This window comes from Aquarana catesbeiana, linkage group LG02 (genome assembly GCF_042186555.1).
Source record: "Aquarana catesbeiana isolate 2022-GZ linkage group LG02, ASM4218655v1, whole genome shotgun sequence".
Lineage (NCBI taxonomy): Eukaryota > Metazoa > Chordata > Amphibia > Anura > Ranidae > Aquarana > Aquarana catesbeiana.
The window spans coordinates 115,184,822-115,212,154 of NC_133325.1; the positions used below are offsets into that span (position 1 = coordinate 115,184,822).

The 27,333-nt window shown below is 40.1% G+C and overlaps 1 protein-coding gene across 2 annotated transcripts in view; it reads left to right on the forward strand.

Annotated features, from left to right (window-relative positions):
• SLC7A1 (solute carrier family 7 member 1) overlaps positions 1 to 26,994 on the forward strand; it is an 88,358-nt gene extending 61,364 nt beyond the window's left edge. For both annotated transcript variants that reach the window (XM_073613367.1, XM_073613368.1), the window contains exons 4-12: positions 782 to 953; positions 1,409 to 1,536; positions 2,126 to 2,348; positions 4,061 to 4,200; positions 8,961 to 9,063; positions 9,190 to 9,398; positions 11,970 to 12,136; positions 13,469 to 13,577; positions 19,131 to 26,994. In XM_073613367.1, the coding sequence (XP_073469468.1) occupies positions 782 to 953; positions 1,409 to 1,536; positions 2,126 to 2,348; positions 4,061 to 4,200; positions 8,961 to 9,063; positions 9,190 to 9,398; positions 11,970 to 12,136; positions 13,469 to 13,577; positions 19,131 to 19,288 (1,409 nt within the window). In that variant the 3' untranslated portion in view covers positions 19,289 to 26,994. The remainder of the gene's footprint in view (positions 1 to 781; positions 954 to 1,408; positions 1,537 to 2,125; positions 2,349 to 4,060; positions 4,201 to 8,960; positions 9,064 to 9,189; positions 9,399 to 11,969; positions 12,137 to 13,468; positions 13,578 to 19,130) is intronic.
• The last annotated feature ends 339 nt before the right edge of the window (positions 26,995 to 27,333 follow it).

A 27,333-nucleotide genomic window follows, 5' to 3' on the forward strand; every position in this document is an offset into this window, starting at 1 on the left:
GTTTTGTTCTGAGTGGAGCCTGTCCTGTTAATCCACTGTATGGTCTTGGCCACCGTGCTGCAGCTCTGTTCCAGGGTCTTGGCAATCTTCTTACAGCCTAGGCCATCTTTATATAGAGCAACAATTCTTTTTTTCAGATCCTAAGAGTTCATTGCCATGAGGTGCTATGTTGAACTTCCAGTGACCAGTATGAGAGAGTGAGAGCGATAACACCAAACTTAACACACCTGCTCCCCATTCACACCTGAGACCTTGTAACTCACTGGGGAGGGAAAATGGCTAATTGGGCCTATATTGGGCATTTTCACTTAGGGGTGTACTCACTTTTGTTGCCAACGGTTTAGACATTAATGGCTGTTTGTTGAATTATTTTGAGGGGACAGCAAATTTACACTGTTGTACACTCGCTACATTGTAGCAAAGTGTCATTTCCTCAGTGTTGTCACATGAAAAGATATAATAAAATATTTACAAAAATGTGAGGGGTGTACTCACTTTTGTGAGATACTGTACATAAAAGGTAGTGGTTGCATTTCATTAAGTCTTTGACTGTACAATGTGATCACTGTGTCATAGCTGAGATATTGATCAATAGCCTTGCTGATTGGTGCCGGATCCTCTGGTGTGGACCAGAGCAGTCAGTGACAACGGGGATTGAGAGCCACGAACCACACAAAGTTCTTTACAATATCTGTTCATAAACAATTGGTATGCAGTAAAATCTTTTTGCCTTTTGATGAAGGCATTGACGTGTTTTGTGTGTCTTGCTTTTCTTCCTCAGGTCTCTTGTCATTTGGTGTGAAGGAATCGGCACTTGTGAACAAGATATTCACATGCATCAATGTACTAGTCCTGGGCTTTGTCATTGTATCCGGCTTTGTCAAAGGATCCGTTAAAAACTGGCAGTTATCAGAAAAGGATATCAATACTACCAACATTACAGGTTTAGTCAAGTATGTCTGCCAACATTCTTAGCTGTTTTTATACAGGTTTCAATAAGTGTCAGAGGTGTAATTATTTCACAAAGTGGGGATCCATTCAGCTTGTGTCATGTGTCTGTATGGTGTGAAGTTTTTAAAGTACATCTCATGTTCTTTTAATAATCGATGCACAGGCTCACATTGGTGTGCCAAGTAAATCTAAGAGAGTTCGACATCAGGGAAATTGAATATGTCTGAGGTTTTTTATTATGAGCATTTTTCCAGGGCATGGATGGCCATCTGTAGTGCATAGATGCTGCCTATGTGCCAAAATTCCTCTTGATGGAGCAGTATACATTTAGCAGCTTGTGTTGCATGCGTTTTGTATATTGGTGTTCGCAAAGCGCTGTTGCTTGTTAAATTTATCGCCTAATTAATGTGTTCTTGTAAAGAAGTCAATAACATGATATTCAATTTCTTTTCTTTAGTGAAACAGAGTCGAATACCTGGGAATATGGCACTGGTGGATTTATGCCGTATGGTTTTGCTGGAGTCTTGTCTGGAGCTGCAACTTGCTTTTATGCGTTTGTTGGTTTTGACTGTATAGCTACTACAGGTGAGAGTACATGAAAGCTGTGTAATTCTTCTATATTTCAGGAGATAAAGTCACTTGCTGCACTGATTGTCATAACCAAGAGATTCCATATAGGTCTTTTTGATGCCTTATTTTTCTTATAATACAGTTAATAAGCAGATTTTAAATAAACTGTAAAATTGTACATTTTAATAATAATAAAATGTACACTTTTTTCCTTTGTCTGTACTGCTGTTCCCAGAACCTAAGTAAATTTATAGGTCTGCTGCTATACTAACGGCATATTATTTTCATTTTGCTTCATATACAGTATGTGAAGTCTGTGCCTTTTTATGTTATGTTTCAATTTCCTAAAGGTATTAGCTTTGGCATTTACACTTGACCATTGAAAGGCCTGTATTCCACCAAACAAGGGCTGTTGCTCACATACCCACAGATATACCCTAGTTTTCACTTAGGTGTCTTGAGGGCTTCAAGTGAGGTCATTGAGTCAGGTTAGCGACAGTGTTTTGGGCAAAACTTTGGATGGTGGGCATTTTTAAATATCTATCCAAAAATGTATTTTACTTTTTTTTTTTTTTTTTTTTTTTTTTAATTTGCTTGATGTTAGGTGAAGAAGTAAAGAACCCCCAGAAAGCCATTCCTATTGGCATTGTGGCTTCTCTCCTCATTTGCTTTGTGGCATACTTTGGCGTGTCAGCTGCCCTCACTCTTATGATGCCCTACTATTTATTGGACAAAAACAGTCCTCTGCCAGTGGCCTTCAATTACGTGGGATGGGATGGAGCAAGATATGCTGTTGCTGTTGGATCTCTCTGTGCGCTTTCTACAAGGTAATTCGCTTTTCTGTGCATGTACATGTTCCTTAGTTTCTTTATTGGATATTTATTATAAAAGTGCTATTCCATAAACCAGCTACTCATAAAATAAAAATAAATTACTTACTTTTCTACCATTTATGACCAGTGCGATGCAGACTATTCCACCCCCCCGGACTCAGGTTCATATGGAGGTATGGACCTATAGTTATTGGGCTGGAGGAAGTAAACAATGGATTACAAGTGTAAAGATGTCACCGTGCTTGTTTTCCATTAAAATTTAAGAGTCGCTGTGCCATGGTTGAAGGCGAGACATGAAGTATTTCTATTCACAGATTCCCTATGAATGGATGACATGGATGACACGGCTGTGCAGGCATAGCCACACACAGCTGTGCTAGGGGTGTTTGCAGGGAAGAGAAATCCCACAATTCACATAAGTGGAGGACTGGGGACAGAGACCATGTTTCCATGTTGCTTCCTGATGGGTGATACATGAAATATGATCAGAAAAGAGGACTGTGCTCTTCAAATGACACAACTCTGATTTCACAAAAGTAAAAATTAGTATAATGTATGTATTAACTTGAAGTACCTTCTATCGCTCATGGGCTCTTTTAATCCCCACATTCCTCCCTTTTTTTTTTTTTTTTCCTTCGGTTAGTTGCATTTGTTTTTCCATGGTCCCACTGTATGTAGAAACATGTCGGGTCTCTCTTGTCTCTCTCCTGATACACATAGCCGCCCTCTCTTTCTCACCCCAGAGGTGAATTATGGGCTTTGTAGTGTGCATAGAACAGTGCACCTGACTGCAACTAACATGCTTCTCGTTCAAAACAAATGGTTCTGGAGGAAGAAAAGGTTTGGGATCTCACAGTGAACATTACATGGAGGCAAAAAAATACAGAATAATTTTATGAAAAATAGATTACAGGGCCACTAAAGTAGTGAATATGTATGGATGATTTGGTAGAATAAGGATATTGTTTAATGTTATTTTAATGCGGTTTTCTTTATAAGCCTGCACTTTTAAAAACGTTGCCCTGGTATCACTGTAATCTTATGTTCACTAAATAATCTGGATATGATTGCCTAGTATTGCTTCTACTTTGTGGGACCAGTCTTAAAGAAAACCTGTCATTAGTGAAATGTGGGAGCGGCCATTGCTTTATCTTGTTTAAATGGTAGTCCTTTGGCTTTCATGCTGATTGATGCAGGTATGTGTCATTCATAAAAGTAGTTTATTTTTAGAAAATGAAAATAAAAATAAGTTTTGTGGCCTTCCATGGTACATATTCATCAAGTATTAAAGCCAACAAATCTCCTCTCCAGATGGAGAGGAGTTCCCGGCCTGGATATGCTTAGCTGAAAAATATATTTTAGCATTGTACATTACATAATAGAAGCATCAGGTTTGGTTCTTGCAACCCCCTCCCCTAACACCCACACATATACAGCATGCTGCACTGTGGAGAGTAGAGTCAGACTTACACCTGCTTCATCCTCAATCCCAACCACACTCCACAACTGATGTTCAGATAGCGTACTTTTTTTTAATTTTTACTTTTAGAAACACTACACACAATACTGTTAATACTTCATGGTAGATTTTACAAATTCCCTGGGTAACTGAAATCAAGACAACACACATTTCAAATTGAATAATTTATCTACTTAAATTGTAATAAATGTTGATTATGTATTTTTTTTTTTTTCTTCTTTCTTAGTCTACTTGGTTCTATGTTTCCCATGCCTCGTGTTATTTATGCCATGGCAGATGACGGGCTGCTATTTAAATTTTTAGCCAAAGTCAGTGAAAAGAGCAAAACGCCAATTATAGCCACAGTTTCCTCCGGAGCTGTTGCAGGTAAGCTGAAATATGATGCAGTCATTATTTTATAGTGGTTAACCTTGCAAGGTTTGCATTATTCCTATAAATTGTGTCTTTTCATACAGCTAAAAGTCTGCCACGTAAAGGGGTTGATTTACTAAAACTAGAGCGTGCAAAATCTAGTGCAGCTCTGCATAGAAACCAATCACCTTCCAGGTTTTATTCTCAAAGCTTAATTGAACAAGCTGAAGTTAGACGCTGATTGGCTACCATTCAAAGCTGCACCAGTTTATGGGTGCATCAGCTTTACTAAATCTACCCCAAAGTCACCTAAAAAGAACCCATTAATATTTTGTTGCGGCAAGGCACAAAAATTTAAAGGTAGTGTCATTTTATTCTGAATGGCACCCCAGTGTGTCTTGCAATGCACTGTGTAGTGCAATGCAACAATCTGCAACACACCAACATGCACTTCGCTGCCAAATGCACTGCAACACACATCTAGGAAGGTGGGTTGAGGTGTCATTCAGAATGAGTGGCACTGCGTTACACCAGTGCAATTAAAGTGGTTCTAAAGCCTTAAAGTGGAGGTTCAGGCAAAACTTACGCTAAACTTGTTCTCTGCCACATTCTACACCTAATCTATCTAATCCTGTAAAGCAAAAATTGCTATACTTACATATTCTGAAGTCGATCCAGGCTGTTCCCATCATCCGCTGTCAGCGGGTGAACGAGAGGCAGCCGACAATGAAAGCACCATAGTATGTCTATGGGTAACATCACACCCCAGCCATTTCTCAGCCATTGTCGGTCCTCTCCTGTACACAGCTACTGCTGGAAACTGGATCGGCTGCAGAATAGGGAACTACAGCGATCATTGCTTTACAGGGGTAGATGGTCCAGTTCTGGGCGCCAGTCCTCCGGAAGGATGTGCTGGAACTGGAGAGAGTCCAGAGAAGGGCAACAAAGCTAATTAAAGGACTGGAGGATCTCCGCTATGGGGAAAACACTACAAACATTGATCTTGTTCTCTCTGGAGAGGAGACGCTCGAGAGGGGATATGATATCAATGTACAAATAATGTACTGGTGACCCTAGTATAGGGGAAACAACTTTTCAGTGAAAGGTCGTTCACTAAAATTAGAGAAGTGGTTTAACCTTGAACTGCGTAGCTGGTTCTATACTGTAAGAGCAGTAAGGATGTGGTTCTCTTCCACAAGCAGTGGTATCCGTAGGGAGCATCAATAATTTCAAAAAACTATTTGATGGATACCTTAACAACCACAACATACAGGGTCTACAATGTACTATTAACTTATAAGCACGCACACGTTGGAATGGATGGACTTTTGTCTTTTTTCAACCTCACCAACTATGTAGATAGATTAGGTTTAGAATGTGGCAGAGAGCAGGTTTAGAGTTAGTTTTTGCCTGGACTTACACTTTAAGGGTTTTACCCTAATGCATTCTATGCATTTCGATTAAAAAAAAAAAAAAAAACTTCTATGTAACAGAATTCTCCCTGCCTCCCCTTATAATTACCTGAGCCCATTCTCGATCCAGCACTGTGCATGAAAGCTTTCCTGGCTCTGTCCCTCCTTCCTGGCAGATTGAGAGCAGGTGGCCTTTGGCTCCCGCTGCTGTTAATCAAATCCTGTGACGAAGTGGGGGGCGGGGCCAAGTCGTGCGGTCTATGTCAATAGATGCAGACAGGGCAGCTCGGGAGTGTGCCCGCACGAGTGCCCCCATAGAAAGAAGCTTTGTATGGGGCACTCGCTGAAGAGGAGGAGCCAGGAGCGCTGGTGGGGACCTGAGAAGAGGAGGATTTGGACTGCTGTGTGCAAAGCCATTGCATAGAGCTGGTAAATATGACATGTTGTTTTATTAGAAAAAAAAAAACTTTAATATTTTAACATGGTTGTGGTAAACCCGAATGTCACTGTAAAGAAGACAGGGCTAATGAGTCCTGACTTTGGCTGGGTGTACACAGAGCAACGTGTTTTACCTCATTTGCTTTCATTGAAAGTGCTGTCCCTGTACAGTGAAACATTCCCTTAGATAGCCCTACCCCATAAAGCAATACTTGTTCAAATGAGCCCCTGTAGGTCCTATGAAAAGAAGGAAAATATAATCAAGTGTTTTACAAACTGTTTTACCTTCATCTTTGCAGAATTTTGGTCCTTACACCTAGAAAGGAAAACTGAAAGCAGCAAATGTGAACTGTAATAATAATAAAAATGCTTTAACTGTGCTTTCAGAAAGTCCCTGCGGTTTGCATTGATTACAAACCCAGAGTGTGTTATTCTAGGTGCTTCTTCAACTTTAAACATGTTAACTATTCACAGCTAAGTGGCTGCCGGCTGTAAATTAGCATAGGCTTTTTATGGCTTTGGAATGACATGGAATGTGACCAAGTCATCTCTGAGATATTTTTGGTATTGCCTAATGTATTACACTTCCTGTTAGGGGAACACTGACATAGTACAGTACAGAGCTGGGCTTCTTTATTTGAAGCTGTTTGACGTGCTCACCCGTGCTTTGACATAAAGATTAATAGTCGTGGTTTTTTTTTTTTTTTTTTGTTTGTTTTTAACCATATTTAAAAGGTTCTTTGAGGATCAGGAATTGTGCATCATTTCAGAAACCTAATTCCACCATTCAGGCATATTTTCAGTAAACGATTGAAAAAAATATTTTAATATATTTTGTTTATAACTGCAATGTAGAAGTAATCAGCACTTGCGATATATGAAAAACATACGATTGTCCCCAAAAAGTGTATTATCCCAGCTGCTGGAATCCTCCTTTCCCAAAAAGGTCTCAAAATTTATAGTCCTATTTCCAGTGCTAGAATTTCCCCATGTGCAAAGTTCTTTAACCTCTTAAGCCCCGGAAGATTTGCCCCCTTAATGACCAGGCCATTTTTTGCGATACGGCACTGCATTGCTTTAATTGACAATTGCGCAGTCATGCAACGTTCTACCCAAACAAAACTGACGTCCTTTTTTCCTCACAAATAGAGCTTTCTTTTGGTGGTATTTGATCATCTCTACGGTTTTTATTTTTTGCACTATAAACAAAAAAATAAGCAACGATTTTTTAAAAAAACAATATTTTTTACTGTTTGCTATAATAAATATACCAAATTTCTTTTTAATAAAAAAAAACAAATTTCTTCCTCAGTTTAGGCCGATATGTATTCTTCTACGTATTTTTGGTTACAAAATTTGCAATACGTGTATATTGGTTTGCGCAAAAGTTATAGCGTCTACAAAATAGGGGATCTTTCTATGGCATTTTTATTACAATTTTTTTTTTTCTTTTATCGAGACTGCGACATTATGGCTGACAGATTGGACACTTTTTGGGGACCATTGAGATTTATTCAGTGATCAGAGCTTAAAAATAGCCACTTATTACTGTATAAATGTCATTGGCAGGGAAGGAGTTAACGCTAGGGGGCGATCAAGGGGTTCAATGTGTTACCAAGGGAGTGTTACTAACTGGTCTCCTCACCCCTGACATAACGGAGATCTGTCTATTTACATTGACAGACCTCTGTTCTGTCTCTCTTATGCCGCGTACACGCGATCGGTTTTCTCGTCGGAAAAATATGTGATGGCTTTTCCGACGGGATTCCGCTCAAGTTTGCCTTGCATACACACGGTCATACAAAAGTTCGCTGAAATTACGACCGTCAAGAACGCAGTGACGTACAACACTACGACGAGCCGAGAAAATGAAATTCAATGCTTCCGAGGTGGCCTTGAATTATTTCCGAGCATGCGTAGGGATTTTGCACGTTTCAATTGCTACAGACTATCGCATTTTCGGTTAGGAACTTTTCCTGACCGAAAAATTAAGAGCATGCTCTCAATCTTTTGCTGGCTGGTATTCGGCCAGCAAAAGACCGATGGAGCATACACACGGTTGCATTTTCCGACGAAAAACTCTCATTGGTCTTTTGCGGGCCAAAATTCCGATTGTGTGTACGCAGCATAAGGAGCGATCGTGTTTGCTAGGCGGACATCGCGACTGCCGGGCACATGCACTGGCTCCGTCGTCACCCCGTAGCGCTCTTAAAGCGGCCGACGTACAGCTACGACGGCTCGCCCAGGGGAGCCAACCTGCCGCAGTATAACTGTGGCGGCTGGTCGTAAACTAGTTAATGACCCATCCTTCAAGTGATCGTCTCACCGGATAGTGAGACCCCTCTTGTGTAATGAGTCAAATCGCACTTGTGCTCAGCAACAATCCAGTGTCACTTTCTCCTCTTCCCTCCACTGCTTGTCACACCTCTTTGTTTAATAATTCCTCATAGACCTATAAAAACAAAAACCACCATAGCATGATACTATCAAACTAAAACGGTGCCCCCCCCCCACACACTTTTTATTTATTGTGTTCACATAAATGTGTAGTGATCTCACACTATACCACCACCAGGTGTCCCTTCATGCAAGCGAGCCTCACCAAAGCCTTGCGACCACAATCAGTCTAAAAGGTACCCAATCTCGACTTTCCTCTTCTCCGCTGCCATCTTTGAATGGATGTGTGCTCTTTCCCTTGGATATGTAAGCATATTGAAAAATGTATACTTTTACTTAAAAATACTACACTATTGGAAGCTCTTTTTTGAGGTGGATTGGAGACGGTAGCGGAGAAAAGGAGCAGGTAAGTATAACTTTTGTGTTTTTTTTTTTTTTTTTTTTTTTTTTTTAAGATTTACAATCACTTCAAAAAAAAAAAAAAAATTTACCGGAAACTGCTAATTTGCATTGTCTCTTCTTTTCCAGCGTTGATGGCATTTCTGTTTGACTTGAAAGATTTGGTGGATCTCATGTCCATTGGCACACTTCTAGCCTACTCTTTGGTCGCTGCCTGTGTATTAGTTTTAAGGTAAAGGCATAAAGTATTTGTATATTGTATAGAAAGCATTTTCATGTAGTTAGTTTCATGCATTTTAATTACATGCTTGGTGCTATTGCAACTGGTGTATTTGGATTTTTCCCTTTTATTTTACAGGTATCAACCAGAGCAGCCAAATCTGGCTTATCAAATGGCCTGCACAAACGAAGAGCCGGATAATAATGAGGCTGTCAGTACCAGTGAGTCTCAGGCCGGGTTTCTGGGAGAAGATGAGAAACTGACTCTCAAATCGTTGTTCTGCCCAACAAACTCTGAACCAACCAGGTTATCGGGAGCCATAGTAAATTGTGCAGCTGGTGGTGTAGGTGAGTGATTGGCTTGTGACATGTAGCTCTTTTCTGTCATAAACGCAACCCAGTGGGATCTGAATGAGAAGAACTGCAGTGCCCAGAATTACCCGCTTCCAGACTGCCCACTGTATATATACGTCATTATTTTGACGTTATATACAATGGTTTTGGCAGCAGATAGCTGCCATAACACTGGTATATTTTTACACAGTGGGCGATGCTCTTTTAGATAAAAGTGTTCCCAGCGGCAGGTTCCATTTTCCCCGCTTACCGGAGACGCTGGTAGTGGCGAAAATGATCAAACCTTCTGGACTGATGGGCAGAAGGTCGAGTCAAACGTCACTTCCGCCCTCTGGCCTTTAAAGGGCCCTTTTTTCTTTTTTTTTTTTTTTTTTTTTTTTTAAATGTAAAATTTTTAATTTTTGTTGCTTTTAAGTGTAAATGTGAGATCTGATTTCTATTACAAGGGATGTTTACATTCTTTGTAATAGGTAAAACAGTGATCAAAAACTTCTTTTTTTTTTTTAAAGGGACAGTATAAAAAGTAAAATAATAAAACATTTTAAAGCGCCCCTGTCCCTCCAAAAACGCATACACAAGTCACGCCCACCTATGTAAATGGTGTTAAAACCACACATTTGAAGTAACACTGCGAATGTTTGAGCGAGAGCAAACATTCTAAGCACTAGAACGCCTCTGTAATGCTAAACCGGTAACCTGTAAAAAAAAAATTTAAAGCGACGCCTATGGAGATTTTTAAGTACCCTAGTCTGTCGCCATTCCACAAGTGTGCACGATTTTAAGGCATGGGTATCAATTTACTTTGCGTAACATCATCTTTCACATTATACAAAAAATTGGGCTAACTTTTCTTATTTTTTAATTCAAAAAGTGTATTTTCTCCCAAAAAATAGCTTTTGTAAGCCTGCTGCTTAAATACAGTGTCACATAAGGTATTGCAGCGATCTCCATTTTATTCTCTAGGGTGCCTGCTAAAAAAAAAAATATATAATAAAATATATGTTTGGAGGATGACCTAACCGAGACTGTAATACCACAGGTATCAGGAAATTTCCCTGATTTTCTGTGGCAATCCCTCTCATTTTTTAAAGGCTAAATTCACATTCTAAACATGTTACAACCATATTTATGGGAGTGCTGATGGCCACTTTAAACAAGCTGTTAGCAGGCTTCAGCACTTCTTGAAGCTTGGAAAAAAAATATAAAAGGTGGCGCTAAGCATATACAAGTGAATATACAGTATATATCATGAACCAAAATCATGAACATATATATCGCTGCAAAAAAACACATATATTGTTGAACATATACCCTGTTTCCCCGAAAATAAGACCTAGCGTGATTGTCGGTGATGGCTGCAATATAAGCCCTACCCCCCAAATAAGCCCTAGTTAAAGTCCTTGTAGGTCTTATTTTCGGAGAAACAGAGTAGGGCTTATTTGGAGGGTAGGGCTTATATTGCAGCCATCACTGACAATCGCGCTAGGTCTTATTTTCGGGGAAACAGGGTAGCAACTAAAATGTCCATTAGTGATAGTGTTCCCAACACCAAAAAAATGCTTTTAAATGAAGCTTCCAGTTCTTCCACCATAGGTGCTCAATGGAAAGATTGGCAACTCCACTTTTTAAGGTAGGTCAAATTGCGCATTTTGGAATAACAAATTGATTCCCACTGCCAACACCACTCCACTCCAATGGACCCTCCGGATGAAGCTAGGGCATAAAAATTGACTCCACGGGAGATGAGAGAGAGTCTCAGTGTAGTATATTTAATAAAATTTAAAAGCAATGACAAAGTAGTAATTTGCACTGGCATGTAAAAGTGCCTGCCTGGCACTAGGGAAAACAGCATGTGCGGATCTGGCTGGTTCCTAACGCAGTAGTGTGGATTTTGAATCCCGCTCGTTGGTGTAAAGCCTGCTGTGGGGTGACAAATCGGGACCCGGAAGCGACAAATTCTCTGCTTCGACATACATTTCGCCGTAAATGGCATCTTCAGGAAGTGACCTCATGGTCCATTGAGCACCTGTGGTGGGAGAACTGGAAGCTTAATTTAATTTCAAAGCGTTGTTTTGGTGTTGGGAACACTATCACTAATGGACTTTTTAGCTTGCTATATGTTCAACAATATGTTTTTTTGCAGTGATATATGTTCATGATTTTGGTTCATGGTATATACTATATATTCACTTGTATATGCTTAGCGCCACCTTTTTATATATATTTTTTTGTCACCTTCAAGGGGCAGCTTTATTTGCATATTCCTAATTCATAGGATGACAATTCTTGGTATCCAATCACTTTACTACTTCTTGAAGCTTGTTGAAAGCCTTAAAGTGACAATCAACACTCCCATTAAGGATCTATGTTCAACATTTACAACCTGGAGTTGATACTTTAAAAGCATCAACAAAGCTTGCTTAAAAGCTCTGCAAATGCTTTGTCCAAGGTTGCTGTTCACACTGCTCTTATACAAGCTAAAGCCCATTTGAAATGATGATTAAAATAGAATGCTATTGTTAGATGTCACCAATTTCTAACAACTTGCATTTTTTCTCTTTTCAGGGCTGCTGATTATCATGTTTTGTTGTGTCTGTGTTCTCGGCCAGGAGTCTTTGGTAAATGGAAATGCTTTAGTGATCTCCCTTCTTGCTGTCAGTGGTCTTTTATGTTGCCTCTTGACTGTAATCATTTGGATGCAGCCTGAAAGCAAAACCAAGCTATCTTTTAAGGTAACTATTGTGACACTTAGTGGAAATCTTCTCTCTTGGTCCCTTTTCTTGCCATATTTCCATTCAATAAGGTGACCGCGAAGCAGAGCACCCAGTCTAGATCTCTTCAGAATTTCCCAGGATTGTAGATGGGCTATATGAGCTCATATAAAAGAAGGTACTCGCCAGTTAAAAATGAAACCTTGAGATGCGTACAGAGATATTGGCCTGTTTGCTTATTATGACTTCATGATTCCGTATAGACTTTGCAACCAGCCCACCCCGCTTTTTTTGCTTTGGGAAATCCTTTTTCTTATCTATTTTTGTAATGCAGAAGCGTTTTTCCCAAATACCCACCAACAGGCTCCTTATTTTGCACCCAGAGATGTAACAACAATTCTTTGCTAGTAAGTTTCTGACTACCACCAATCACATTTGAACCTACCTTGGAAGTTGTCTTTTTATTCAGCAAAGCAGCAAACTGTTTTCGTTTCAGTGTAGGGGGGCTTTGTACAACAAGTCTATAGCATAAAAAAAACAAAACTCAGGTCAATGCCTGCGCTTGTACCTTTTTTTTTTTTTTAGTGTTCTGCCAGCATTCAGCCTTTCTCACCCATAGCTGAGAGAGCGATGAGCATCAGTAAGCTCACATATATAAAGGCCTGTGTAAAGCGGAGACCAATGGGGGTCTGGCTAACAGGTAAGATGTGGACCTAGGAATGGGTGCTTTATCCCCCACCCAAAGCTCTACAAAGTTTCTGGGTTCCAGGACCAAGAACAGAAGTTAAGATTCTACAAAAAGGTTTTTCTGCCTATTGATTTTACAATCTACAGCCCAGCGTACAACTGGTAATTGGGTTGATTTTTATCCTGTTTTGCATGGAATTGCTAGAAGTTTTTAGCCACAAACACGAGCAGGGCCATATGGCAGTTTGCAAAAGTACACTGGCAGTTGTTTTTTAGATTTCAAATATCAAACTAAGAACTGATTGAATCTGGTTTTAAACCCACTGGTATTGTGGGAAGTTTCAAATAAATGCATGTGGATAATATTGTAAATATGATGTACCTGGTTACATTTGGTTTATTGAACTGATATATGACACAACTAGAGAGTTCCATGTATTATACTAGATAAGGAAGCGAGTAATCTTTGTTAAAGCTGATGGTTTCAAGGTAAAAAGTCTTATCGTTTACATTTGACGTAGCAAGCTTTATACATTTTCTGATAGAACATTTTCATGTAACTTAATAAGGGCTCAGCATAGAGCCAGTATGAACACGGTATTTATTCTCTTACCGGTATTTATTCTCTTTCTCTTGTCCTTAAATGTGGTGTATTCTGCTCTTTAGGTACCGTTTCTACCTGTGCTGCCTGTTTTGAGCATCTTTGTAAATGTATACCTTATGATGCAGTTGGACAAAGGCACGTGGATACGATTTGCAGTCTGGATGGTAATAGGTAAGAACTAGCACGTTGCAAATTACAGGCACCTTCCTTCATTTATTCTTGCACTAATGTAGCATGTAAACAGGCAGGTGCCTAGTGGTAATATTTGTGGTGTCAGAAATCAAGCGTCTGGTTACTATGGACAGTAATACTTTATTACACATTTTCGAAAATGGTATTTCTGTGAGAGAATACTGAAAATGGAAATGTTTCTAATTGTACACCTAACAAGGAGGTATAACGTACACATGTGAGTAAGAAATAGTACACCCTTTGGGGGGAGCCCTAATTTTAGAGAACCCCTGGGCATATGGAACATTCTGGATCGATCTTTATTCACAATGATTCAGCAGTCTTATAAAATGTTTTTGTTTGCCCCCCCTATGCAGCTCTACTTACTTTGTCTGATCCCTAGAAATCCTCCCTAAACTGCTTTTTCCTGCACTGTCAGAAAGTGGAAATTGGTATGTAAGGTCAGGCTGACTGAGCAACCGTTGTCAGACTTTGGGCTTGTACACTACAGATCTGTTGTCTTGCATTTTGTGTCAACACAGCAAAATGCATGTACAGGAGGAAATTCACAAAGCTAACACACCAGGATAATTGTTCTTAGTTATTTTCAGCTGAGTCCAATGAGATTTGAAAATTGAAGTCATGTAGCTGAATTGGAGATTCACAGCATCTTGGCAAACAGTGACTGGCAGTCACAGTGGCTATTTCCCCATTAGTTCCGCTCTTTGTTTTGATTGACAGCAGGCAGAGGGCGGATTCTGTAGCTAGTAGCAGGCTGTATATTGGCTATGGATCTGCCTGCTGTCAATCGCACTGAGATTGGACCTGATGGGGAACTAGCGTCTGAGCTTCCCCAACAGGCACTGCCCACTCGGCCATAATCTCCTTGGCACTGCCCTATCGGTGACCTCTGCAGTATCGGAAGAGACCAAGGTGCTTGTCACAGGTACTTGAGTCCGTCGCCTACACAGATATTTATCGTATGGAGGCACAACTAATTTCTAAAGAATGTCACAAACGCTCTTTATAAATTCCCCTGATTGTTTTTGAAAGTACCCTTTCACAGCAATAGTGTGTGTGTGGGTTTTATTTTTATTTATTTTTTTACTACTTTTATCGTACATCACGGGGTACAGAGCAGGCTATTCACCATGACTAGCTGAGTTATGCTCTACCTATAGGTGCATGGACACTGGCAGAAATGGGCAGGAAGTCCTCCCCTATTTAACACCTCACATACAGGCAGTACCTCCATTTTTTTCACCAGTGTCTTGAAGGTGGTGGCCACTGAAGTATAACTCTCTGTATGGTATTACCAGATTCCTCAAGTGGTTCCAGCAGAGATCAGGAGAGTGGTTGGCTAGATAGATTGTTATAGCTGGGATGCTGAATTGGATGGTTCCCGGGCCCTGCTGCGATGAAGATGGAAGTTTTGGTGGGGAAAGCCTGTAATGTGGCCTTTTGGCGTTGGGCCCTGCGTTATGAAACCCTGTGCAGTTTGTTTGCTGTTCAGGCCCAAGATAGTGGGCCCCAAATGTAAAGGGGACAGAGTCCCTGAAAGTCCACTATGACAGAGCCTGCTGTGATGGGTGAAGGTTGGATCCATGGCCTTGTGGCTGGATCCTGCGGCAGGAAACGGGTGAGTGGCCATTTAGCTGGGGATCACAGTCAGTTTGCCTAGCCCTAGAGAGTCTTCCTTCCACTAGGGGCAGTGTGATGGCCTGTGTATTCCTATGTATTGCTGGTGAACCTGTGAGCAAGCCGATAATTCTCCCGCTATTAATCGAGTAGTTTCTCTTTTTTTACTAGAGGCAGCAGCTTGGCCCAGGAGGCTATAGTATGCAAACAACGTGAACCTGGCAACAGATGGCCCCTGGGCACTTTCGGCTTGGTCAGATCTCCTGTCTCAAAGACTAATATTGCATTCTGCTTTATGGTAGCTGGATTCAACAGCCTGGCTGAAGGATCAAGTAGTCTCTAGGCCAGTTACTAAAGGCCAGAAAACCTTCCTCCAGAAAGATTGATCATAGGACTTGGAGGTCTAATGTGTTCTGGTGTGAGACCAGAATGTTTAATCCCCGGGAATGCCTGTTTGGAGGAAAGTCAAAATGTGACCAATCAGGGGTGGAAGTGAATTTGGTTTTAAGCACCATTAAAGGGCAGATAGCTGCCCCGTCAGTTTTTTTTTCCAGAGACCTATTGCTTCTTTTTTTTTTTGTAATCTCCTCGGCAAGGAGAGTGTCAGAATTGGCAGCCCTTTTCTGTAAAGAGCCATTTTTAATTCTCCACCAGTACACAAGGTGGTTACGCGTCCTCATCCATCTTTCTCGGCAAAGGTGGGTTTGAGTTTTGAATCTGGACATCCTTACCTTCATTTTTACCCTAGTCCTTGGCTGTCCAGAGAGAAATGCTGCACACATTGGATGTGTTTCGGACTGTCAAGGTTTATTTGAAGATTTCTGCAACAGTCAGGCAGTCGGATTAGTTATTTATCCTTCCTGAGGATCCTAGGAAGGATCAGGCAGCTTCTATGTTGGACATTTCACAGTGGATTTGGCCTAAAGGGTAAGGTTCCGCCTTTTTAAGCAAAGGCTTTCTCTACTAGGAGTGCTGGGGTCTCCTGGATTATCTATTATTGGGCATCGGTGGCTCAGGCCTGTGAGACTGCAACCTGATCTTCGGTACATACCTTTTACAAGGTTTAACCAAGTGGATGGAAGGGCCACTGTGGATCCTGCTTTTGTTCACAGTGTGTTGTGTCCTTGGGCCTGATGGTGGCTTCTGTGTGTCTCTCCCCTCATGTACATTGCTTTGTGACATGGGTTTAAAGCCTGCTCTGTGTCCCGTGATGTACGGCAAAGAAAACTGGATGTTTGCACTTGCCTGTAAAATCCATTTCTTGGAGTACATCACAGGACACAGAGGTCTCGCCCCCTTTCTGGACATTCATTGCTTGCTACAAAACTGAGGTACTTTTTATAGGAGGGGTTCTATAGGGGAGGACTTCCTGTCTGTTTTTTCTGTTTTTTTTTTTTGTTTTTTTTTAATACAGGGCAACTCTAAAGGGATCCTGTGGCCACAATAGTACGCAATAGTCAGACTGTAAAAAGAAAAAAACTAGATAATATTACTTTCTGACAGCCTATGTGGTGAGGCCACCACTGTTCCACTGCTCCCTGGCTGCTACAGGTATTCAACAGTTCAGGTGTGTGGAATACCTGCTTCTGCACAGAATGATGTGGTTCTCTGGATTGCATGTTGCTACATAACGCACAAACAGGCATTGCATGCAGAGATTAAATAACCTAAGGTGACTGGGGAACTGGTGGCATTTCAACACACAGGCTGCCAGAACAGTAAATATACAGTGAGGGGAAAAGTATTTGATCCCCTGCTGATTTTGTATGTTTGCCTACTGAGAAAGATGATCAGTCTAAAATTTAAATGGTAGGTTTATTTTAACAGTGAGAGACAGCATAACAACAAAAATATTCAGAAAAACGCATTTCAAAAAAGTTGTAAATTGATTTGCATTTAATGAGTGAAATAAGTATTTGATACCCTATCAATCAGCAAGATTTCTGGCTCCCAGGTGTCTTCTATACAGGTAACAAGCGGAGATTAGGAGCTCTCTTAAAGGCAGTACTCCTAATCTCAGCTTGTTACCTGTATATTGTCCACAGAAGCAATCAACACATTCCAATCTCTCCACCATGGTCAAGACCAAAGAGCTGTCCAAGGACGTCAGGGACAAGGTTGTGAAGTTTCAATGATCATGAGAATGGTGAGGAATCAGCCCAGGACTACACGGGAGAATCTTGTCAATGATTTCAAGGCAGCTGGGACCATAGTCACCAAGATAACAATAGGTAACGCACTACATCGTGAAGGACTGAAATCCTGCAGTGCCTGCAAGGTCCCCCTGCTCAAGAAAGCACATGTACAGGCCTGTCTGAAGTTTGCTAATGAACATCTGAATGATTCAGAGGAGAACTGGGTGAGAGTTTTGTGGGCAGATGAGACCATAATCAAGCTCTTTGGCATCAACTCAACTCGCCGTGTTTGGAGGAGGAGAAATGCTGCCTATGACCCCAAGAACACCATCCCCACCGTCAAACATGGATGTGGAAACATTATGCTTTGGGGGGTGTTTTTATGCTAAGGGGACAGGACAACTTCACCGCATCAAAGGTACAATGGATAGGGCCATGTACCGTCAAATCTTGGGTGAAAACCTCCTTCCCTCAGCCAGGGCATTAAAAATGGGTCGTGGATGGGTATTCCAACATGACAATGACGCAAAGCACATGGCCAAGGCAACAAAGAAATGGCTCAAGAAGAAGACATTGGGGGCGTGGCGACCGAGCTCTAAGATGGACGCCTAATCCACGAGCTACGAGCTGAATAAAAATAGAAGAAAAATATCCACACAAGGTGGTGTTGCTGATGGACACACCAAAGTTCAATGGCTTGGATAAATCTTCTATGCATAAGACATCTGCAGTACTCATAATCTTGAAGGTTTTTTCATATATGAGTAAAGGTACTATCCATACTCAGTCCCCCAGCGTTCATGCTCTCATTGCCCTTACCTTAAGGGGCTTGAATAAAAGCCCTGTAAACAGTGCCGACTGTTGGTGGAAATAACTGCTCCTAAAGCTGTCAGATGGTGTGCGCTGGCTCCGAATGGATTAAAAAATATACAGTGCATGGTTAGTGTATTCCGGAAGTATCGCACTTGGTGACGGCGGTCCGCCGCCATACTGTGTGGCACTATATGCACTGTATGCACAGTGTATTTTTTATTTTAATAAAACGTTTTTTTAATACTACACCATTGGAAGCCCCTTGTGTTCCCTCCCATCTCTTTGACTCGAGGTCCAGGATCCTGGGCCGCATCCGGCGGTGAGTTGTCGCGGACGTCCATCCATTCGGAGCCAGCGCACACCATCTGACAGCTTTAGGAGCAGCTATTTCCACCAACAGTCGGCACTGTTTACAGGGCTTTTATTCAAGCCCCTTAAGGTAAGGGCAATGAGAGCATGAACGCTGGGGGATTGAGTATGGATAGTACCTTTATTCCTATATGAAAAAAACTTCAAGATTATGAGTGCTGCAGATGTCTTATGCATAGAAGATTTATCCAAGCCATTGAACTTTGGTGTGTCCATCAGCAACACCACCTTGTGCGGATATTTTTCTTCTATTTTTATTCATTATTCACATTAACACTGTTGGACATTTTTTTTCAGTTGATTAGGTTTATTCATTAATTTGACCTACACTACGTGATATTAGTTCTATTTAACACATCTCACGTATATGTATGAGTTAGTTATATTTATGTGTTTGCGCGAAATCACTTATTTAATGATTACTTTTATGGTGGTTAGGTGTACACTTTAGATTTCGCAACAGCACTCTTACTATTTTTTAGCACACGGCAATTTATGCACCATTGTGTAGTAGCGCAGAGGTCCCTTCACGAACATTTCTTGTACGCTGTTATTGATACCTGTTTAATAACAACTAAATGTATCTTTGTTTCTACAGGTTTCATCATATATTTTGCTTATGGCATGACGCATAGTACAGAAGCTGCAGGCTCTATACCAGACAGGAATGCATCTAATAGCAAAAGGACCAATGGCTTGAATAATGAGAAACAAGCTTTTCTAGACAGAGATGATGCTAACACTACAACTGCATGATACCCCCTGCTGAACATTTTATATTTGAAGGCAATGGAACTACTACATGTATTTGAAACCACGGAGAATGACTTTACCCAAAGCTTGCAACTCGCACAAAGAATTCAGTGTCAGACGAGCTGCTCTACTTCCAGAACCGTAGAGCCAGAGTTATGGTTACCTCTAAGTGCTGCTACTCTGTTCCCTATACAATTAATAGATCTTACATTTAAGATCGATCAGATATATTGAATGTCCTATATGGATCAAGTCCCCATTTTCCTTTACAGCAGGAGGAAAACATTTTTTCTTTTACCTATTGCTTCTTCTTGGTAAACAAAAGAACTTTTGTATATGTTTCGGTGTATCGGAGGAGCTCTCAATTCCAAACCCTGCCAGTCCATAGAGGATGGATCTTTTGTGTTAGGATTTGCCAATATGTTTGGGGTATGATTATGAATGGGGATTTCTTGCTGATAGACTCAAATTCTGAGCAAAAAATGGCATTTACAGTCAGTGGAGCTCAAGTGATGCTTATTTTATACCTTGAAGAAATGTTAACTTATTTTTTTAATACATTTTTTAATGTAAAATAAATGTGCAGAGCACTTCAAAGGGAGATTCAAATATTTTGGTCTTAAGATTTAGCATTGTGCATTCATCAACATGGAACATATACTCTAAATTGATTATGTGCAAACTGTAGTAAGCAATGAGAGTTCAATTTACTGCAGTCAAATAAGGAAAGGTGAACTAGCTACCATTGGTTACTGCACTTTTGTATCTAATCGTTTTAATTGCACTCCCTTATTATTGTATGTCAATTTGTGTACATAATAGTCAGTCTAATGTGTTTAAAGTACAGGCGCACCTTTTGTATGAAGTACACTGTACAGGGCTTCAATCTGTTATGCCAAAGATCAGGCCTCAGATGCAGTGCGGTCCCATTTACACTGCCAGTCTCTCTGCTGTGTTTACATTCAACCTTCTAAGAGTGCCTGTTCTCCAGTGCACACGCTTGACTACAATCTCTATTATTTGGGAACCTGTACATGGTTTTTCATGCAAAAGTACACCAGTATTTTCCAATAAGCCCATGGGTGTCAGAAGGCCCTGGTGAGATTTCGGCAGGACTAGATGACAGTTGGGATATTTGGCATCCCCATAGGCTGGTTTGAAACGTGGTGGCCAATAGGCTATTGTTCCTTATGACAGTGTTAAGAGTGATGCCATTGTCTGCATACCTGTTTACGTATTGGATGGAACGTAAAACATTTGGCGGCTGGATCATATCCTGACATTCAGCTCCTGTTAGTCTTGCTCAGTAAAGCAGTTGATAGAGCACCCTATGGGTACAAAGTTCAGTAATCCATAGCAGACAGTGAGATCATGAATACCACCACTATAAATAAATTCATGATTGTCCATGCTAGTAATGGGTGAACTGGTGGTTACCCACTGGGGCACAAATCGGTCAAATCCTATGAACCGGTGAAAGGGATCCTTTGAATCTCTTATCAGTCGACTTGCTTGCTGAGAGAGCACAACCCCCCCCCAATCTACATTTGCTGACCTCTGGTTGACAAGTGAATGAGCCAATAAGACTTTGCTTCATGGATGCATTGCCCATTATGACAAAACTACACCTTGTCATTATCTGGACTATACAAAATCCAAACTCCTGCTGGCTTGATTTCTTACTAGTGGAGTGTCAATGAATGTGGACAGGAGGCAAAGCACGGGATGCGTAGGTGGACTAGCCAGGTGTGCAACGGCTTCTATTAGCTGTTCAGTTCAATGGCTGAAGATTCATGTCCCCTGTAAAGCACCCCATGGAGCTGATTTGTTACTTTGCCAGCAGAGAATATCTAAGTTAATTCCTTACTTGCTATGGATTACAGTTTTTTGGTATGTTTTATCTTTGGTTTATTGAATAAGTCTATTAATGTTAAAAAAAAAAAAAAAAAATCCTAATTTTTTTTTTTTTTTTTTTTTCTGAAGCGTCTATATGGTCTGAACATGTAAGTCTATGTTGGTTTTCCTTTTTGCGACCATCATTTTATCTCTCCCTAACCAAAAATGTTATCTTTTGATTTGTGTTTTAAATGTCTATTTAAAGTAGAATTGCTTTTAATCCTCTATTTATGTAGCATGATAAAGTAGAACACTTATTTTATTTTTTTTTATGGAGTTTTTTAATTTGTTTCAGTTTGTTTATATTTCAGGCTTCTGTCTGTATTGGTTGAAACTTGAAGCCTACTCTATATGTACCCAGATTATCTGTCTACATATCTTTTACAGAGGTCCTATCTAATTTGTGTACACAGTTCTGAAATGGCAGCTTATCCAGAATCTCTATGAAGTGCACTAAAATCTACATCCTCTCAAGCTGGTACAGACAATCACTTCTAATCTTCCACTGTGCCTGGAAATAAAAAAAAAAATTACAAATTAGACTCCTGTTTAGTAACTAGTGAGCAGTGTAAACAGAGAAATGTAATAGTGAGCAGTAATTCTTGGTAGTAACAAGCTGTGATAAGTGTCTGTGCTCCTTTCTAGCTGGCAGCGATAGAAGATGCCCATAGGTTTAAAATCATTCTCAATCCAGCCAATACCTGTTGGATTATTAAACAAATAGCATGTCTGTTGGTCACTCCCAAGCCAACCAGTCTCTGGTCCATTTCCATATATACATTTTCTCTGATGGTCGCTATTGTTCTGATCCAAGTTTGGTGGTCTGGCAGCCTGTCAGCATTTGTCACCCTTTAGTAAATAATCTACCCCTTCATTATACCAAGTGTTTACAAAGGACAAGTCTGATAATTTAAAGTGGTGAGTCCTGGACATTTTTTGATTCTTAAGGTACAGTCCAGTCATCTTTTGAGAAATATAAAAAAGGTATTGACCTTACACACACACACACACACACACACACACACACACACACTCACTGTGTATTTTGTCCTGAAGTTGCAGTTCTACACCAGGCTACCCCTGCTGCCAAAGCTGCTTTTGTTGACAGCAGTCTGACATTCTGGGAACATCTGTTAATGCCTTAAATGTGTCTGGAGTTCCCCTTCCTAACCGCTGACTGCTCTGTCATTATCTTGGTCATGATCTCCTCCATCACAGTCTGTATTGATGCAGGCCATTTCTAATGCTTCTCTGCCCCTTCTTCCAGTCACTTTCTTTATTGCTTCCTGATATTTGAATAAAGTATTATTCCTACCCAGGAGCTTTTAGCTGTGCCAGGATTAACCCAAACTTCCTGTAAGATAAAGTGAGTGAATACCTTATTCATGTACAGTTTAAAATGTTTTTTAATTCTGTTAGTTCAGTGACTGTCTTGTTGCTTGGAATTTCTCACTGGTGAAATTTAAACTCTACAAAATAAGATTTGATTAATTTCTGGGATGGACAGGTACACTTGTTGGGAAATGCCAAACACTGCTAGCTAAAAGCTAATTTCTGATTTGGTTATTATGCCATGCAGCACTTCAGTGTTTTTAATAATATTAAATGTTTTGGGTATCCCAGAACCAGTTGGTTGTTTTTATGTTTGTGTTTTTTTTTTTTTTTTGTTTCAGAATGGCTTTTTTTCTTAAGTAATTTCCTTCAGTTTTTTATCTTTTAATCTTTTAATTCCCGAGGAAAATGCAACCTGGAATTTTCTGTAAATAATTCAGTCTTTCAAGCAGCGCCTGCCATTTTCCCATGCTTCTCTTTGGAATGTGCTAATTCAGCAGACAGTCCTGTATTTAAAGCCCCTTTCACACTTGTGCGGCTTGGGACTGCAAAGGTACCGTTCATATCTGTGCAACTTCAAAGTAGTCCCTGCAATACTTTGGTCCGGCTTTGATACGACTTGAGGTTCATAGACCTCAAGATTACACAGGCATTGCCTCAAGTCGGGTCAGTCGCACAACTTTCAGGTTGCACAACTGTGAAAGGGGCCTAAGCAAGAAGTCCAAGAATGAGACAAAACACTTTGGGCCAGCTTGGCTCAAATGAATTATCCAAATGCTGCCTCCTTGTGGCTGATGGAGACGCTATAATTCATTGTTGTAACTATGCTTCCTACAGTATGCGACATCTTCTTCTGGTGGGTGCTCAAGCAACTTCCCCTCTGAGCACTAAATGCAGATAGTCACACCTCCACCACTTAAGCAAAACCTTCTAAATATTTTTTTGGATGAATACAAGACCTATTCTGGTCAAGGTGGAGGAGCAGAAAATGTCACCATATTCCTCTCGGCCAATCCGAGAACACCTTTATTCAGTGGAAGAAATGTTTAGTGCACAGAGAAGTCACTCGAGCACCCGCCAGCGGAGGACACTGCCTACTGCATGTAAGATGGCATCTAGGTAACTTTGTTTGAATCAAAGTTAGTGTTTTGACCTCTTGATGCCAGCTGCACACGTATTCGGTGGGTTGGCCTTGACGACAAGTGGCTGCATATATGCGACCCTGTTAAAACAACTTGCTGTGCTGAGAGCATACTCTCTGCACGCTCCCAGCATGGTAGCTGGCGGAGAGCAGCATGCTCCTGATGCATACTTGTGATCAGTAGCTGTCTGATCATGTGACAGCCAATCGCAGCGGTCACATGGCCTGCTTCTGGCTTTTGGAACCCTTAAAGTCCCAGGAGATGGTCCTCGCGAAGGGGTTGAACTAGTCTAATTTCTGGAGCTCTTCTTTTAAAGTGAGTGCTGTGTCTGATAATGGGGAAAAAAGTGGAAGAACTACCATTCTCAATTAAATGTAGGCAAAGTGCTCAAAATTCTTCTCTTGACATCATCCATAGTTTTATGGGGATCACTTTGGAGGTATCTGTGAGTCGGAAAACCATTTTTTTTTTATTACACGGTTTACATGCTGCTTATTGTACCCAGAAAGCTTAGAAGCTCTTCAGAGACAATGCATTTGAACATCACCTACGTCTCTGAACTCCCCAGCTATCATTTTACTTGTGAAACCTCTGGCTTACAGTGTTGTCTGTTTAAAAGTGAACTGTTACATTAAATATGCATTGGCCTATAATAGCCTACAATAAGCATTGATTATGAATTATTTTCAGTGATAATCCTATGCTGGAAAACACTCAAGTCCAAATACTTATCTGGACATTTTGTAAATATATTTTTCTTATTAGAGTGTGTGTGTGTATAAAGAGAGCTTTTGTCATATGTTTTAAAGCCATAAAGCTTGCTATGTTTTCTTAGTGATGAGGCACTTTTTGTAAAACTGACCTTTCTCATCTAATAATTTAGAAGAATTCCCAGTTCATGCTCACATTTACCATTAACTAGTGAAAGTATTAGGTGGTTTAAATTCAGTCATTAAGGTGTTGTATAGGTATAGAATGCATAGTACATGGAAATTAAGATCACCACATAAGGCCTCATACATACTAAACTCTTCTAAGCGCCTTTCTCCTGACACAAGAAAAGCAGTGTTAAGGTGCCTAAAGCTGTGTTTCAAGCTTTGGGCGTTTTATTTGTTTCATTGACTGGAATAATTATTTTTTCTGGCAATTTAAATTTAATAAATGCGCCTATCGTTGGATGCGTCTGCGTTTTTTCTGCCCAAACGCTCCTCTCTTGAACGTGATTTTGGTGTGTTTGGATTTTTGCCCCGGCCTCTAAACACCTGTAAATGTTTGTGTGCATAGACAGATGTTGATATTGAGGGGCATTTAGGAGGGGGGAAAAAAAAAGTCAAATGCCAGAAAAAAAAAACATTTGACAGCTGCAGTGTGCATGAGGCCTAGCCAGATTTTAATAACAAGTACAGTCAGGTCTTATGCTGAATAATAATTAGCAGCCTATTGTTGAAATAGCAAAATATGGGTTCTGTTAATGATCCACTACTTTATAAAAAGAGTCCGCTATGTTGTCATGAAACTTCATTTGCTACAGTATATATACCGTAAGGGCCCATTCACACCATGTGCTATGAGCAGTGTTACCTGATTTGCATATCACAAAGCATTAAATAAAATTAAAAAATGCAGATCAACACAGCTCAATGCGTTTAACTTTTCTCAAACATACTTCAACTCTTTAAAGTTCACACAGAGGTCAAATGAATCCAGCCAAAAATGCAAAATATGTACTTGGCTCTTAGACTGTCGGTGTTCAAGGTATATCGTAGTTCTAGCTCTGCCAAGCAGCTGATGACCATATGATGTAATGTCGCTTTTTCTTTTCTGTACTCTATCATAAAGGTCCTGTTTTGTATCTGTGGCTCCTCAACTTTACTCTACCTCTTCAGTCTTGATAGCCCTTTACTGCTATTCCCTGTCTGCTGCTGGAAGTGGTGTTGCTTCCCTTCTACAATTAGTACTTTATGTTTAATGTTGAAACGATCACAGGGCTCGAAATTAGAAACTCGTAATTGTTAGTTTGAGGTATTGAGAGAACATTAGCGGCAGTAGTGGGGGCAGTAGACACATGGAAGGGTCTTGCATGCAAAGTTGTATCTTCTTCTGTTACAGTAGGAACAAATGGACCAGGTGGCAGAGATGTGAAGCATCAAATCACAACTTTTAACATTAGACTAAGGCACTCTATTATCAGTCATGTGACATCACTGAAAACGTACGTATTTGAAGATAGATACATATCCTGGTGTGTTAGTTTGTGGTTTGCGCCTAAAGTGTGAAAGAAAAAAAACATGCAAGTTGCAACTGAATGCGCATAAGCTTTAAGGTTCTCAAAAAGTATATATTTATATATAGCCTAATAGTACAGGACATGCAAATGCAACTGCTGGATTCCCACCTTTGTCTGCTGATATATAAATGTCCTGTCTATAAGTTGCAGCTCTCATCAAGGAATTTATTGAAGCTTCAGCAATAACAGTAGCTTTTATAAAGTAAAAAGTAATGGATTGGTGAAACTGTTGCTGTTATTGCCTGAAAATTCAACAAAACCTTGACATTGCTATAACTTGTGGTCTGAAATTTTCATAGAACTATATGTAGGACATGCATATCCCTTCTCAATGTAGGTGGTGAAAATTTAAACAAACTTGATACCTAGTGAAATTGTGCCTTTTTTCATTCTCTTTAAAGTACTTTTTTGTGTTCCTTTTTTAATTACGCTGTTTCTTTTTGTTTACTTCTGTCCATTTTGTGTATATTATAAAGATGGCTTTTGCTGAATTTTTTTATGTTTTCATAAGACAAACGTGTAAAGTTTTTTCTTAGCCTTCTCTTCTGTAAATATATTTGTAGTATTTATCTTATTTAAGTATCTTGGTAGGCCTTTTGTTGCTTATTGGTTAAATTTTTGTATTTGTAAAGAAAATTTCCTAGGGAACGATTTGGGGTAATATTTGAAATTAATTTTGTGCCGCTGTGTGAATATCTGCAGAATAATAAAGTTGAGCTATACTTGCAAATAAATCCGTTGTTTCTGATACATTTTATTGGCATTTAGTATTGAACTCCCAATTTTTTAAAACCGAGCAAAGTAATTAAATGTTGCTTCCTTGTAATAATGCAAACCAAGAGCATTTTATACAGAATTTGTATAAAAAAATCACTAGAATGCCAGTCCATTTTTGCCTGCACTGCTACTTGTTGCTTGTCCAGTGCGTTGTTGATGGTACATGACATTTCAGGAGGATAGAAGCAGGATCGAGAATAACACTCCAGTAAAAAAAAAAAGAAAAGACTTTATTGGTGCAATTCCATTGTAAACAATATAACAGGAGGAGTGGACCTTCAAGCGCATTTCACATTAGAAAATGCTTAACCATAGAGATTAGTAAGAGCTCTCTAGTGTGAATCACATTATACAGTTGTGTTCAAAATAATAGCAATCCAACATCACTAACCAGATGAATCACTGTTTTTGGTATAAATTATGTTTCTACATGGCAAATAATTTACTACCGGTAGTAGTTGTAGTAGAGTAATAGAAAACCAACAGACCCAACAGTTATGACATGCGTGCTGCTGATTCTGTGTAATTTGAATCATTAATTGAAAGGGACGTGTTCAAAATACCAGTGTGGAGTTCAATTAGGCCCCTGCCACACTGGGGCGGTGGGTGCGTCG